The sequence below is a fragment of the Lathamus discolor genome, chromosome 6 (assembly GCF_037157495.1).
Source record: "Lathamus discolor isolate bLatDis1 chromosome 6, bLatDis1.hap1, whole genome shotgun sequence".
NCBI lineage: Eukaryota > Metazoa > Chordata > Aves > Psittaciformes > Psittacidae > Lathamus > Lathamus discolor.
Window position 1 is genome coordinate 48,756,238 of NC_088889.1, and position 12,913 is coordinate 48,769,150.

At 40.8% G+C, this 12,913-nt stretch overlaps 1 protein-coding gene across 1 annotated transcript; it reads left to right on the top strand.

The window, feature by feature from the left end:
• Positions 1 to 68: 68 nt before the first annotated feature.
• EIF2S1 (eukaryotic translation initiation factor 2 subunit alpha) lies at positions 69 to 11,725 on the top strand. The gene is made up of 8 exons (XM_065686707.1): positions 69 to 252; positions 3,068 to 3,309; positions 5,152 to 5,231; positions 5,698 to 5,849; positions 8,455 to 8,561; positions 9,686 to 9,783; positions 10,749 to 10,892; positions 11,180 to 11,725. The coding sequence occupies exons 2-8, from the start codon at positions 3,069 to 3,071 to the stop codon at positions 11,303 to 11,305; spliced, it is 948 nt and encodes a 315-aa protein (XP_065542779.1). The 5' UTR covers positions 69 to 252; position 3,068; the 3' UTR covers positions 11,306 to 11,725.
• The last annotated feature ends 1,188 nt before the right edge of the window (positions 11,726 to 12,913 follow it).

Consider the following 12,913-nt stretch of genomic DNA (forward strand, 5'->3'; position numbering starts at 1 on the left):
GCGCTGCTCTCAGCCGCCGGTCCTTGGGCGGCGCTCTAGCACGGGGCGGCTTTCTGCCTCGGCGTGGAGACTCTATGGCCGCCGGGGGAAGCAGCGCTGGCCTATCGCGTGCGGAGGCGCGGGAGCAGGGTGGGTTGGCGCTTGCGCAGTGGGGCGGTGCTGGCGGCGGCCGGGTGCACGCTGAGGCAGGAGCGGGACCAGCGCCAGACCCCGGGCCGCGAGCGGAGAGCGGGACCCCTCCAGGGCTGCCAGGTAGTGGCCTCATCCCGCTTAGCCTCGCCTCCTTCCGGCAGGCACCGCGGGGTCGGGCACCCGGCGCGGCTGCGGGCTGGGCCCGAGCGCTTGGGCCCGGGCGGGGCGGGAGGGACCGGTGCGGCAGCTGCGAGCTTTCCAGCTGGCGTGGCCGCCCTCCCGGGAAGGGGGGGGGGGGGGGGGGGGGGGGGGGGGTAGCCGGCTCTGTCGCTGTGGTAGAGCTGGGCTGTTCCCGGCCCGCCAGCGGCTGTGGGCGGCCCTGGGGGCCGGCGCGCCGCTCTGCAGCCGTGGCTGGGCATTGCCTGTGTCAGCGGCGGCCCAGCGGCCGGGACCATGGGTCGATGGTCAGTTTCCGCAGAGACCAGCGCAGCAGCGGGGATCTAAACCTTTGCTGAGGCGTTTTAGCGTCTTGGAAAGAGGATTTCCAGCATGGCGCTGTGGGCACCATGTGTTGCTCCCGAGAGTCTTCCACAGAAAGACAGAATGAAAAGCTGTGTCTGTGGAGAGAGGAGTAAAATCCTGTGTGTAAGGAACGGTGGTTGTCCATTCTTGCTTGTCGCTGGGGCTTGTTGCTTTGCAGTCTGTCTTTATTAAGTATCTTATAAGTAGACATGTAGGATTGAGCTAAACTGCATGAAATGGTCTAGAAAAACGAGAGGTTAAGTTTTTATTTTTAACCTTAGGAGTTCTTCCAGTTCTTCCAGTTACATGAAACTTTTAGAGGACTTTTTATAATCCTTTACTAGCCTGTATTACTCTTCTCTGAAAGTTAAGAATGGAAATAAGGATGGACACAATCTTTTGTGTACATAGCACTTGGCGTTACCATCTTACTCTCTTTTTCAGTTCTTTTATAGCTAGAAAGCATTAGCACTGCTGTAAAGAGCAAGAATAAAACTTCAAGCTGGTGCATAAAACAAGTCTGCTGAAGGAGTGACACATTTGGCATCCGAGACTCCTGCTTCAGTTGGAAACTGTAGGAAACTTCTAGGCACAGACAAAAGGAATCAGTCTAAGCTGGTTAGCAGTGACGAGTATGTGGATCCATCATCAGGAAAATGAAGCCGTTTAAGCATTTCTTCCTATCACTGTGTGATTAGGAAGTATCTGTTTTGTACTTTTAAAATGTATATGAATTAATCATGTTTTGGTTTTCAGGTGTGGGTTTTTTCTTTTCCTGACTAGCAATATGTTGGGGGGTGCTTTTTTATTTTTCAGTGCTTCAGACATTTCAGGCCAGGTCTGTCTTCTGTTCTGATTATTGCCTTTGCTTCTTTGCTGATAGGTAGCCTCTGGAGCAGGTCTTGCAGGATTGTTCTAAAAATCTTGTGTTGAATTTAGAAAGTCATCTTGAGTATAGAGTCTGCTCCTTTTCAGTACTACAGAAGCTTCACTCTACCTCTTTATTTTCTCAGCCTCTTGCATGCTGTCTTATTAAAGCATCCTAGAATGGTTTGGGTTGGAAGGGACCTTAAGATTCTCTAGTTCCAAACCCCTCCCATGGTCAGGAACACCTTCCACTACACCAGGATGCTCAAACCCCATCCACCCTGGCTGTGAACATTACCAGGGATGGGGCACCCATGGCTACCAAATACCTTTGGGAGCACCGCAGGCTTCTTCTCGCCCGTGTTCTCTTGTTGTTAGAATCTGATTTAAAATTTTGCACAGCCTCATGAATTTAATGAATGCAAGATGTGCAGTGCCACCTTTTCACCACTTGAAGCCTCTGCGCTACAGCGTGCTATGTGTAGGTAGTACAACTGTTGAAGTCGATAATAAAGTCTGGGTAGCAAGCTCTACTTTCAGTGCAAAAAATTAGCATCTTACCAAATGTTCATAGTAATACTAAAATACTAGTTAATTTATTGTTTATGAAGTTCAATAAAACAAAGTGCAAGGTCCTGCATCTGGGTTGGGTCCATCCCTGGCACAGCTACAGCTTGGGTGGAGAAGTTATTCAAAGCAGCCCTGTGGAGAAGGACTTAGGGATATTGGTTGACAGGAAGCTGAACATGAGTCAGCTTCAGTGTGTGCTCACAGCCCAGAAACCAACCATATCCTGGGCCGCATCAAAAGGAGCGTGACCAACAGGTCGAAGGAGATGCCTCTGCCCCTCTACTCTGCTCTCGTGAGACCTCACCTGGAGTACTGTGTGCAGTTCTGGTGTCCTCAACATAAAAAGGACATGGAACTGTTGGAACAAGTCCAGAGGAGGGCCACGAGGACGATGGGTGGGGCTGGAGCACCTCCTGTATAGAAGACACGCTGAGAAAGTTGGGACTGTTCAGCCTGGAGAAGAGAAGGCTGCATGGGGACCTCATAGCAGCCTTCCAGTATCGGAAGGGGGCCTAATGCCAGAGAGGGACTCTTCATGAGGGACTGTAGCAATAGGACAAGGGGTAATGGGCTTAAACAGGGGAAGTTCAAGTTAGATGTAAGAGAGAAGCTTCTTATTGCAAGGGTGGTGAGTCACAGGTTGCCCAAAGAAGTGGTAAATGCTCCATCCCTGGCAGTGTTCAAGGCCAGGTTGGACAGGGCTTTGGACAGCATGGTCTAGTGTGAGGCATCCCTGCCCATGGCAGGGGGGTTGGAACTGGATAATCTTAAGGTCCTTTCCAACCCAAACCTTTCTGTGATTAATTTCTGTTAAAACCAAAGTTTGAATTGCGCAAGCCTTACTGTAATTTGCATTATTTTTGTGCCAGTGTTCCTCTCTGTCCTTACCAGTCCTTGCTAATTTTTTTACCATGTTTGTAGGAGAAGGCAGTGATGTACTATGAAATAAAATCTTTTGTTTCTTCTCAAATTCCAGAATGCCAGGACTAAGCTGTAGATTCTACCAGCATAAATTTCCAGAGGTGGAAGATGTAGTGATGGTCAATGTTCGGTCCATTGCTGAAATGGGAGCCTACGTCAGCCTGCTGGAGTACAACAACATTGAGGGCATGATCCTTCTCAGCGAGCTTTCCAGAAGACGTATTCGTTCCATAAACAAACTCATCCGCATCGGGAGGAATGAATGTGTCGTGGTCATAAGAGTTGACAAAGAGAAAGGTATTTGGGGGTATTGTGGGCAGTATCAAAATTGATTTCATAGAGAAAAGTGCAGATAAACTAGGCAGCTTAGGTGTTCTTTAGTTTTGTGAGGGATTCTGGTTTTTAAGGTGCTTAAGCAAAATGGATCATCATTGTGCCATCTGATCGTTCTTCCATTTCTCTGTATCCATTGGTAATTGGGTTAATGAAGGTCAATTTTATCAATAACGATTTGCCTATGTGGGTCCTCACCAGCTCAATGTTTGATCAACAAACCATAGTGAAGTGGAATTTTTTGTAATATCTATGAGGATTTTCTAAGTCTTAACTGAAGAGAGGGATTATCTGATACAGAGATGAATATCTAAATGGTGAACATTTAATGTTCACAGTCCATCCTGTTCATTCACACGTCTTTAATCTTGGCTATAAATGCATAGATGACATGTATGTAATTGTAGCACATGAATTGTGTAGGTTGCAAGTTCAGATTGGACAGGCAACTTTGTCATTGTCTGTCTTCTGAACATTTGAATCTTTTACTCTAAAGATTTTTTTAATATATATATATTTGTGTACATAGCACTTGGCGTTACCATCTTACTCTCTTTTTCAGTTCTTTTATAGCTAGAAAGCATTAGCACTGCTGTAAAGAGCAAGAATAAAACTTCTTATATAAAAATATATTCTTGGATTTTGCTAATACTCTTCCATGCAGTCTTTAAAATCTATAACCAGGTATAAAGAAATAATAAAAGTGAACACTGAGCACATCTCCTAGAAACCTGACTGTTGGTATGATGTTTCTCAAATGATGCGCTTTTCTAGAATACTTCAGAAATTGCAGTTAACTCTGAGATTAAGTGATGACAGGATTAAAAAAAAAAGCAAAGAGCAAAGAAAGACAAACTTTTTTTCAGATAGATCTGAAGTGAAAGAAGTTTCTCAGCATCTCTAGTGAAAGAATAATTCCTCTTACAAATTAATTTAGTTCTTATATTAACGGAAAAACACATCTGGAATTCATATAGTAGTCTGTTACTGAATCTTTGTGGGAGCTTGTAGTTTGTGAGAAGTAAGTGGAGGCCTTTTCAAATTTGCTAAGAGATGGTTCAGTGAACTTAATATCCTAATGTCGTGGTTCAGACCGAGCCACACAGCTCGTCCACTCACTCCCCCCTCCCTTTTCTCCCTCTTTCTTTCCTTCCCAAACCCCCGCTCCCGGAGGGATGGGGAGGAGAATCAAGAGAATATAACTCCCACGGGTTGAGATAAGAACAGCCCAGTAACTAAGGTGTAACACAAACCACTGCTGCTACCACCAATGATAATAATGATAAGGGAAAATAACAAGAGAAGAGAATACAATACCACCACCGAACAAGTTCAACCCCCTTGAAGAGAGCCCGTGCCCTTCGGGTAACTCCCAGTTACATCCCGGGCATGATGTGCTGTGGTATGGAATACCTCTTGGCTAGCTTGGGTCAGGTGTCCTGTCTCTGCTTCCTCCTGGCCTCCCTTTGTCCCTGGCAGAGCATGAGGCTCAGAAAGTCCTCGGTCAGAGTAAAACATTTTGTGTTATCAGCTCTGTTCCCAGGCCGAAAGTCAAAACACAGCGCTGCACCAGCTACTAAGAAGGAGAAAAATGACTGCTACTGCTGAACCCCAGACACCTAATCTGGATCATAATTTGATCAAATTACAGCTTCACTTTGTTACTTTCTGTAGCCACATAAAGAGATAATGTAGGCAAGGGGCAAATCCTGAGCCAGAGTGTTTGTCCTTTGGTGCATTTTTCTTGAAGCAGTTAAACTTAGTTTGCACAATGCCTGACACTTTTAAAATGGTTTTCCCCAATAGGTTATATCGACTTGTCGAAAAGAAGAGTTTCTCCAGAGGAGGCAATCAAATGTGAAGACAAATTCACAAAATCAAAAACTGTAAGTTGCTTTGCTATATTCAGGCGCTGTGTATTTCCAGCTTCTTTCCTGAGCAACCAAAATGCACAGATGTAAGATAAGATGAAAATAAAAGTATTGTTCTCATGTGTTGGGCATACTCTCATTTTCATTTACCCATGCAAATGTATTTAACCAGTTCATCTCTCCATGAGTGCTCCGGTAAACTGCTGCTTCATTAAAGAACAGATCAAGTAAGCCATTAGTTGAAAATCTGTGATGTAAATGGATGTATTGAAATGATCAGAAATCCAAAGTAGATGCTGGTTTAGCATAGTGGGACATCTTTTAGTGAAAAGTCATGCAGGTAGCTTGAAGTATTGACTGCTACCCTTACTACTGTCTTACACTTCCAAGTAGAAGTCTTATCATTTAACTGCTACTTTTTATTCTAAATTTTTGCCTGGTTTTGGTATTGTTTGTTTTTAACACTCCTTTTGTGTTCCAGGTTTACAGCATCCTTCGCCATGTTGCTGAAGTCTTAGAATACACTAAGGATGAGCAGCTTGAGAGTCTGTTCCAGAGAACTGCCTGGGTATTTGATGACAAGTACAAAAGACCAGGATATGGTGCTTATGATGCATTCAAGCATGCAGTCTCGTAAGGATATCTTTTCTACTTCTGGGGGCTTATTTCAAATTGCAGATAAATATTTCTTGGAATAGATCCATCATAATGTTCTTTTGCTTTGGGGGGTTGTTTTTGTGGTGTTGTTTGTGGTTTTGTTTTTTTGTTTGGGTTTGGTGTTTTTTTTTCTGGAGTCACTGTGTAAAACATAGTGGTCAAGTGACCTAGTAAATCATGACATCAATCTTCCAGTTGCTTAGTGTGTAGGTTTTCTGTCTTACTGCTTTCTTCAAGTTCCCAGTGCTCTTGAGAAAGAAGGCTGAAAGTTGACTTGGTTTTATTAGTCTTTGAGTCTGCCACTTTGCATGTCAAGTGTTTTAAAAGCAGTAAATGAATGTGTTGTGGTGATACACTGAGGCATTGGTGAATAATATGTTTTAAGCATAAAAGAAATGTGATTACAAATACTGGAGCCATTTTGATAGCTACAGGTGAGCCTTTCTAGAAGCAGCAGCAGCACTGAACTTGGTTGTCTGTCAGAATTTGGCTATTCTTAGTCCCAAGCAGATACTAACAAAAATATCTTGCTGTGTCTGAAGACATTTCTGCTCAAGCTGTCACTCTTCCACTGCACAGGAAGAGTTTTTCATTTTTAAATGTGACAAGCTGACTTGTTACTTCTCTACACTTCCAAGCGTAAAGAATGGGATCAGCAGCCCAGGGAGGTTGAGTGCTCCATCCCTGGTGGTGTTCAAGGCCAGGTTGGATGAAGCCTTGTGCGGGATGGTTTAGTGTGAGGTGTCCCTGCCCATGGCAGGGGGGTTGGAACTAGATGATCTTGAGGTCCTTTCCAACCCTAACTATTCTATGATTCTATGAATTTAGAAATGGAATTATGAACATCACTATTTTTATTATGAAATTGTGATGCTAACGGAATACGCACTGAGATATATGGCTTGTTTGGTTGGGGTTTTTTTTTATGGAGTCTGATATTTTAGTTTGCTTTCAGAATTAACCCATTTGGTTTCACTCTAAAGATTCCTAGCATGCTGGGAGATCTAGTCTAGGTTACGTTTGCCAAGAAAGTTTGGAGCAGGTGATCCTTGAGGTCCCTTCCAACCTGATATTCTATGAATCTATTGTGAAATTGGTGATCCAAAAATACATTTTTTCACTCTCTTTTACTCTTTTGTAGCATGTAAACCTGAGTGATGAATGTGAGTTGAACACTAGATGGCAGTAGGAAAATTTTATGATTTCTCAGGATTTCAAGAAGCAGGGCACTTGGTAGCATTTTGACAGGCTTAAAACCATCCTTGTGGTTTTGGGAAAGAGGCAGCTTTTACCTTCATTTAGACTGAATGTGTTCTGTTTTACAGAATAGTAATTATTTCCTAATGATAGCAAATTTACTGGTAAAGGGCAAATCTGGGCATATTGCTGCAGAAGGAATTACTGATCGTTCTGTAACTGTTAAATACTTAGTTAAACACCTGCATAATAAAAGAACAAAAACTGTAGTTACACTGGCTGTTTAAGCTTCTCTCTAACTTGAAAAAATTCCTGAACACACATGACATTTGTTGCTCATCTGCTGTTCCTGGAGGAGCACAAACATGTTTCCACCAGTAATGCCTTAAGATTTCTGACAGTGGCCTGCAACTTTTATTTGTTCTCATGCTCCTATACACAGGCTATATATATAATGCTGACAAAAGTAACTCAAAGATTTAACAGGATAGATTGTAAATGAAGAAGCAGAATTTGCATATTCAATAAATCACTTCTGCTATGCAGGTCCATATTTTGATGTGTAAAACATGTCATATTTCTGGGTTCTCTTTGCTTATTTTTAGCCCTTCTGCTATCTATGTTTGGCATATAAAATCATGAATGATAATGTTTTATTAGCAGCAGAGACCAACCTCCAATATTGCCTCTGGTTTTTGGGCCATTTTAGTTCATGTTTGCCTGCTAGTAGAAGTAAAGGTGGTCTGGTATTGTTTTTCAGAGAACTGCAGCTCTTGTCTCTGAAAAACAAGAAGAGTTTTTGTGAGGAGCTCTGTGGTTATGTTTCAGATATATTTTGGTTAAAATTAATACAGCAGTAGAAAATTGACACCACTTCTCCAAATACGAGCTGCTAATTTATATTGGTAAGCAGCAGAGGCATTTGCCTCTTGTGATCTCTGGATTTTAAACTATTAGCTTGTGATTTAAAAAACCTTTATTCTTTCTTTAGCCAAGAATTCAGGCAGCAGATAAGTGTCTGTGATCCAGCAGGTTATTTTGCAGAATGGCAAGAATCTTGCATTTGAACGAAATGCTGAAATGATTCAAAAACCTCAGATTCATAACGGATTCTTTTTCATGTGATAGAGGTTTATCTTCACATTGGAGGGAACATAAATACAAGGCAACTAGGTATTTGTCTCATTCTGTGTATCGTATATAGACAGAAGTCATTCCTCTTGATTAAAACAAAGTCTTTCAGGCCTCTTCTTCCAGGAGCAGATTGAGTAAACTACTTGCCTGTTTTGTTAAATGCTTCCAGTATATAAATACTACCAAAAGTTAATGTTGTGTTGCATTCCACTTCAGTATGACTTCTGTAATGTTGCTTTGCTTGGCTCAGAGACCCTGCAATCCTGGATAGCCTAGATCTGACAGAGGAAGAGAGACGTGTATTGATTGACAATATTAACAGACGTCTGACACCTCAAGCAGTCAAAATCCGAGCTGGTGAGTTTTTTCCAGATGTTAATTGAACACATATTGATCCTTAAGTCAAACCATGTAGTGGTTTGTAATGCTGATATTTGAGTGGAACTGCTCAGAATTAAGACACCTTAATCAAGAATTGCTTGCAAAATATCCATCTGTTTTCTGTCCCAAAGTGCAAGGTGGTTTGACTTTTATTTTTTTTCCCCCTTAATTGCAGATTCTTTGGTAGACAAACTAGTTGTCCTGATATATAATACAGTCTATCATCTTGCACCGGCAAACAGTGAATTTAGATGTTTTATAGTTATTACTGCATCCACAATATTCTTTTTCATTATTCAAAATCTTAAATTTGTTGATCCCCTAACAGAATGATTGATTTCTGTCAGCATGGCTACAACATATGTCATGGCCACTTGTCCATGAACACGTGAAAATAGTCTACACAGTATTCTATGTGTAGCTTAGTCTTGCACCATTGTTACATGTGTAAATAAATCTTTGTTTCTAAACTAATCAGGGTATTATAGATATGGCCAGCATTAGCCTGTGCTTTAATTTACGAACATCTACAAAATGTATCTACAAAAAGGTACCTAATGTTACTAATTATTAATTATATATTAATATAATTTACCTTTAAAAAATTAAAAATCCAGTGCTCCTCAAGTGCTGACTCTATGCCTCTGTTCTAATTGCTGACAGAATTATGTGAATTTGTGGATGTGCTCTTTTTCAAGGTTCATTTTTCCTGATCTTTAATTTTCTCTGATACTTATTGCTTTTGTATCTTCATCCCTCTATGTGAAATACATAATTATTCCAGATGAATTTATTGGGTGAGAGGTAAGTGAAGGTAGGCATATAATTCTATATCTTGGCTTTTCAAAGCACAATGTAAAATGCATTATGTCTAAAGAATTTATGAAGTCTTTTCACCTCAACTTACAAGTCAGGAAAGTGAAATACCTTCCTCAGCTTTCAGAGCTACTGAGGCTGTCATTGTGAATAAACACTGGATGGTAAAAAGCTTTATCCACGCTTATGTTAAAAAACTTTAAAGATTCTATAGCTTTTGGTAACTTTTTATTATTAGTTTTATGTATTTATTAAGTTTTATTATTTGTATTCGTCTGTCCTAGATATTGAGGTGGCCTGTTATGGTTATGAAGGCATAGATGCAGTAAAAGAAGCTTTGAGAGCAGGATTGAACTGTTCCACGGAGAATATGCCCATTAAAGTAAGTGTCTGTTTTAGCAGTGAAATTAAAAGCTGTTTTCTAATGCCTTCAGGTACCAGCAGCATGCAGTTGCCATTGTCACAGTCACATAGCTGAGGCTGAGAAGCCATGTACTTGTCTTCCTGATTCTTCTCCAGCAGGTCTGTAATGTACTTCCTGTCAGCTATGGGCTGACAGTTGTTCCTGTGGCTGTGCTGTGACTTCCCAAGTTCAAGAAGCTGTATTTATTCTGTTCACAGAATCATTAAGGTTGAAAGGGACCCCTGGAGATCATCCAGTCTAAGCCCCTTGTCAATGGATTAGTTCAATTTTTCAAGCCTAGTATTTGCACTCTGCATACCTACTGTTCCTTAGTGCAGCCTTAGGTAGGGAGCAATAGATTTTATTTTCAGGTACAAGATTGTGTAAGAAAAGAAGAAACATATGACAACTCTCATATGTTTGACTGTTGGTAGAATGGCTACTGTACCCAAGCCTAATTCTTCTTCCCCAACAATTTCAGGATACTGATTGTATTACTGAATAAGTGTTTTCAAGAAAACTTGAACTTCCTTCTTCTTTGAAAATTATTTCTTATATTGGTTTCTTGTAACAAAAGGAAAAGTTTCTTTATTCAGTCATCTCTTCTTTAAAAAGTACTGGTTGCACTTGAAAATTTGTTATAGGCTGTATTACTGATCTGCAAAGTGGATATTCTTTCCGCTTAACAATATTTGTCTAAATAAACACACCATGTAGAAATACCTGATGCTGATTTTGGCAGGCTGTACCAATTTCCTTGTCTGCTATTTCACTCCATGTTGTTTAGACTTCTAGAAAGGGTTTTTCTAATGGGAAAATGTTTTTTCTTCTGTGAATTGTACATTCAGAGAAGTGTTGCTTGCTTTGTTTTCGGTGTTTTTCTCTGGTTTTATTACTGAATTTGCTTTTTAATTCCTCTCCCTCAAATCCATACAATGTGATAGATTAATCTGATAGCTCCTCCTCGGTATGTGATGACTACTACAACACTGGAGAGAACTGAAGGGCTGTCTGTTCTGAATCAAGCCATGGCTGTAATTAAAGAAAAAATTGAGGAGAAGAGAGGAGTCTTTAATGTGCAGATGGAGGTAAGAACACATTTCATTCTAAAGTGTTATTTCTTAGCATTTTTAAAGTAGAGCAAGACTAGTACTGCTAGGAGGAATTTTAGCAAAAGGGTTTTAAAAACCCCTGAACTTTGTGTTCTTTAAACAAATGGCAAAAAAAAAAAAATCTAATTTTCCTGGTTTTATTGTGTGACTTTAGTATATATTTTATCTCTTGCTCCTTATGTAGAATCAGAGTCTACAAATATATATGAAGTTTTCTTTATGACAGTTTACCATGTGTTCTGATTTATTTTTGTTTTTTTCAGCCCAAGGTGGTTACTGACACAGATGAGACTGAGCTTGCAAGGCAGTTAGAAAGACTGGAGAGGGAAAATGCTGAAGTGGATGGGGATGATGATGCTGAGGAAATGGAAGCCAAAACTGAAGACTAAATGTTCTGGAATATTTGGAAGAGAGACCATGTGACAAATTAGAGACCCTATTGCAAACACTCTGGACTAAATGTTTCCAGTATTGAAAACTTCAAATGCAAATACTTGAAGTGTTTTCTGTTTTAAAAAGACCAAAATGTAAAAGGCTCTTCTAACTAACATGTGATGCAGCAACTTACAGAAATTGAATCTTTTGAAAGGAAGGTGCCTAGCCAAATTCAAGACACAGATCTGGCCAGAAGGAGGTTGCCACCCCATGCTTAAGATTTTCGTACATCACAATTCCTAACTGGTGACTACAGCTCAGTGCATCTGTTAATGATATTTCCTGGGAGCACCAAAACCAAGTGAGCTGAACAGTTCTATAAAGAATGTGTTTGAGCAAATATTCAATAAATTTGGGCTATGTAACTCCAATAATTATTTTTTTCCCCTTCCTTTGTCACATGGCTTAGAGTGGTGTGAATGTAAAACCTGGAAGGGTATGACCAGCAGGTGATTTCCCCTATAACGGTCAAAGGGCTTTCTTTTATTTGCTTTAAATCAAGCCAAGAATGAGTGGAACGGAATGTTTCTCTTGCAAGTTTGTTGATGCAGACTTGTTTAAAAGAGCATTTCCTTTCTTTATCAGCTGCAGTTAAGGACTGAGAACTTGAGAACTTTAAAAATAACTTGTTACCATTCCAATAAACATAGCTGATAAATGAAAAATTACATAAAGTTGTACTTTTCTCCTGTAGGTGAATACAGCAGGAGCTTTAATGAACTTGCTTATACTTCAAAAAAAGCTGTACTGCCCTGTAAGCTCACTGCTGAATGACCTTAATTTCTGCCCACCCTAAGTCTGCTTTACACTGGGCTGAGTTGTTCACTCTAGAAGCAACCTGTTTATCGTCTCTGAAGAAGAGAAACGAGATGTGCTTTCCATGTTGGAGTATGAAACAAAATTAAAAATCCTGTTTCCTTGTCTATGAGAACAGGCAGGTGCAAGGAGGTTGTTTTTGTAAACCAAAAATGAACATTTCCAATTGCCACATTTTTAAATACATCTTTTTTTATTGTTGTGTTGCACATCACCCATCCCATTTTTTCTTAGTATTTTGTGCTGCTAAAGGAAAAATGCATGGAAAATGAGGCTTTGAGCCTTAACTAGGAATCCTTAATACTGCCACAGTACAAACAATATCATTGCTATATGGCGTTGCCACAAAAGGCATTCATAAAGGATATATGCATCGCAATTCATGCTTGATTATTAGGGTTGGCTACTGTCGTGGTTTAAGCCCAGCCAGCAATCCAGAACCACGCAGCCATTAGCTCACCCCCCGCCACCAGCCCGCTCCTGGAGGGATGGGGAGGAGAATCAAAAGAATGTAACTCCCACGGGTTGAGGTAAGAACAGTCCAGTAACTAAGGTATAACACAAACCACTGCTGCTACCACCAACGATAATAACGATAAAAGAAACAACAAGGGAAGGGAATACAACCGCTCACCACCTGCTGACTGATACCCAGCCTGACCGAGCAGTGATCTAACCCTTCCAGGTAACTGCCCCCAGTTTATATAGTGGGCACGACATGCTGTGGTATGGAATACCTCTTTGGC

What these genes read in the sequence shown, in the direction of transcription:
- EIF2S1 (XM_065686707.1), top strand. Translation starts at nt 3,069, where the DNA reads ATGCCAGGACTAAGCTGTAGATTCTACCAGCATAAATTTCCAGAGGTG. An exon ending in AAGAGTTGACAAAGAGAAAG is followed by an intron (nt 3,310 to 5,151) that starts GTATTTGGGGGT and finishes TTTCCCCAATAG; the next exon opens with GTTATATCGACTTGTCGAAA. An exon ending in AATTCACAAAATCAAAAACT is followed by an intron (nt 5,232 to 5,697) that starts GTAAGTTGCTTT and finishes TTTGTGTTCCAG; the next exon opens with GTTTACAGCATCCTTCGCCA.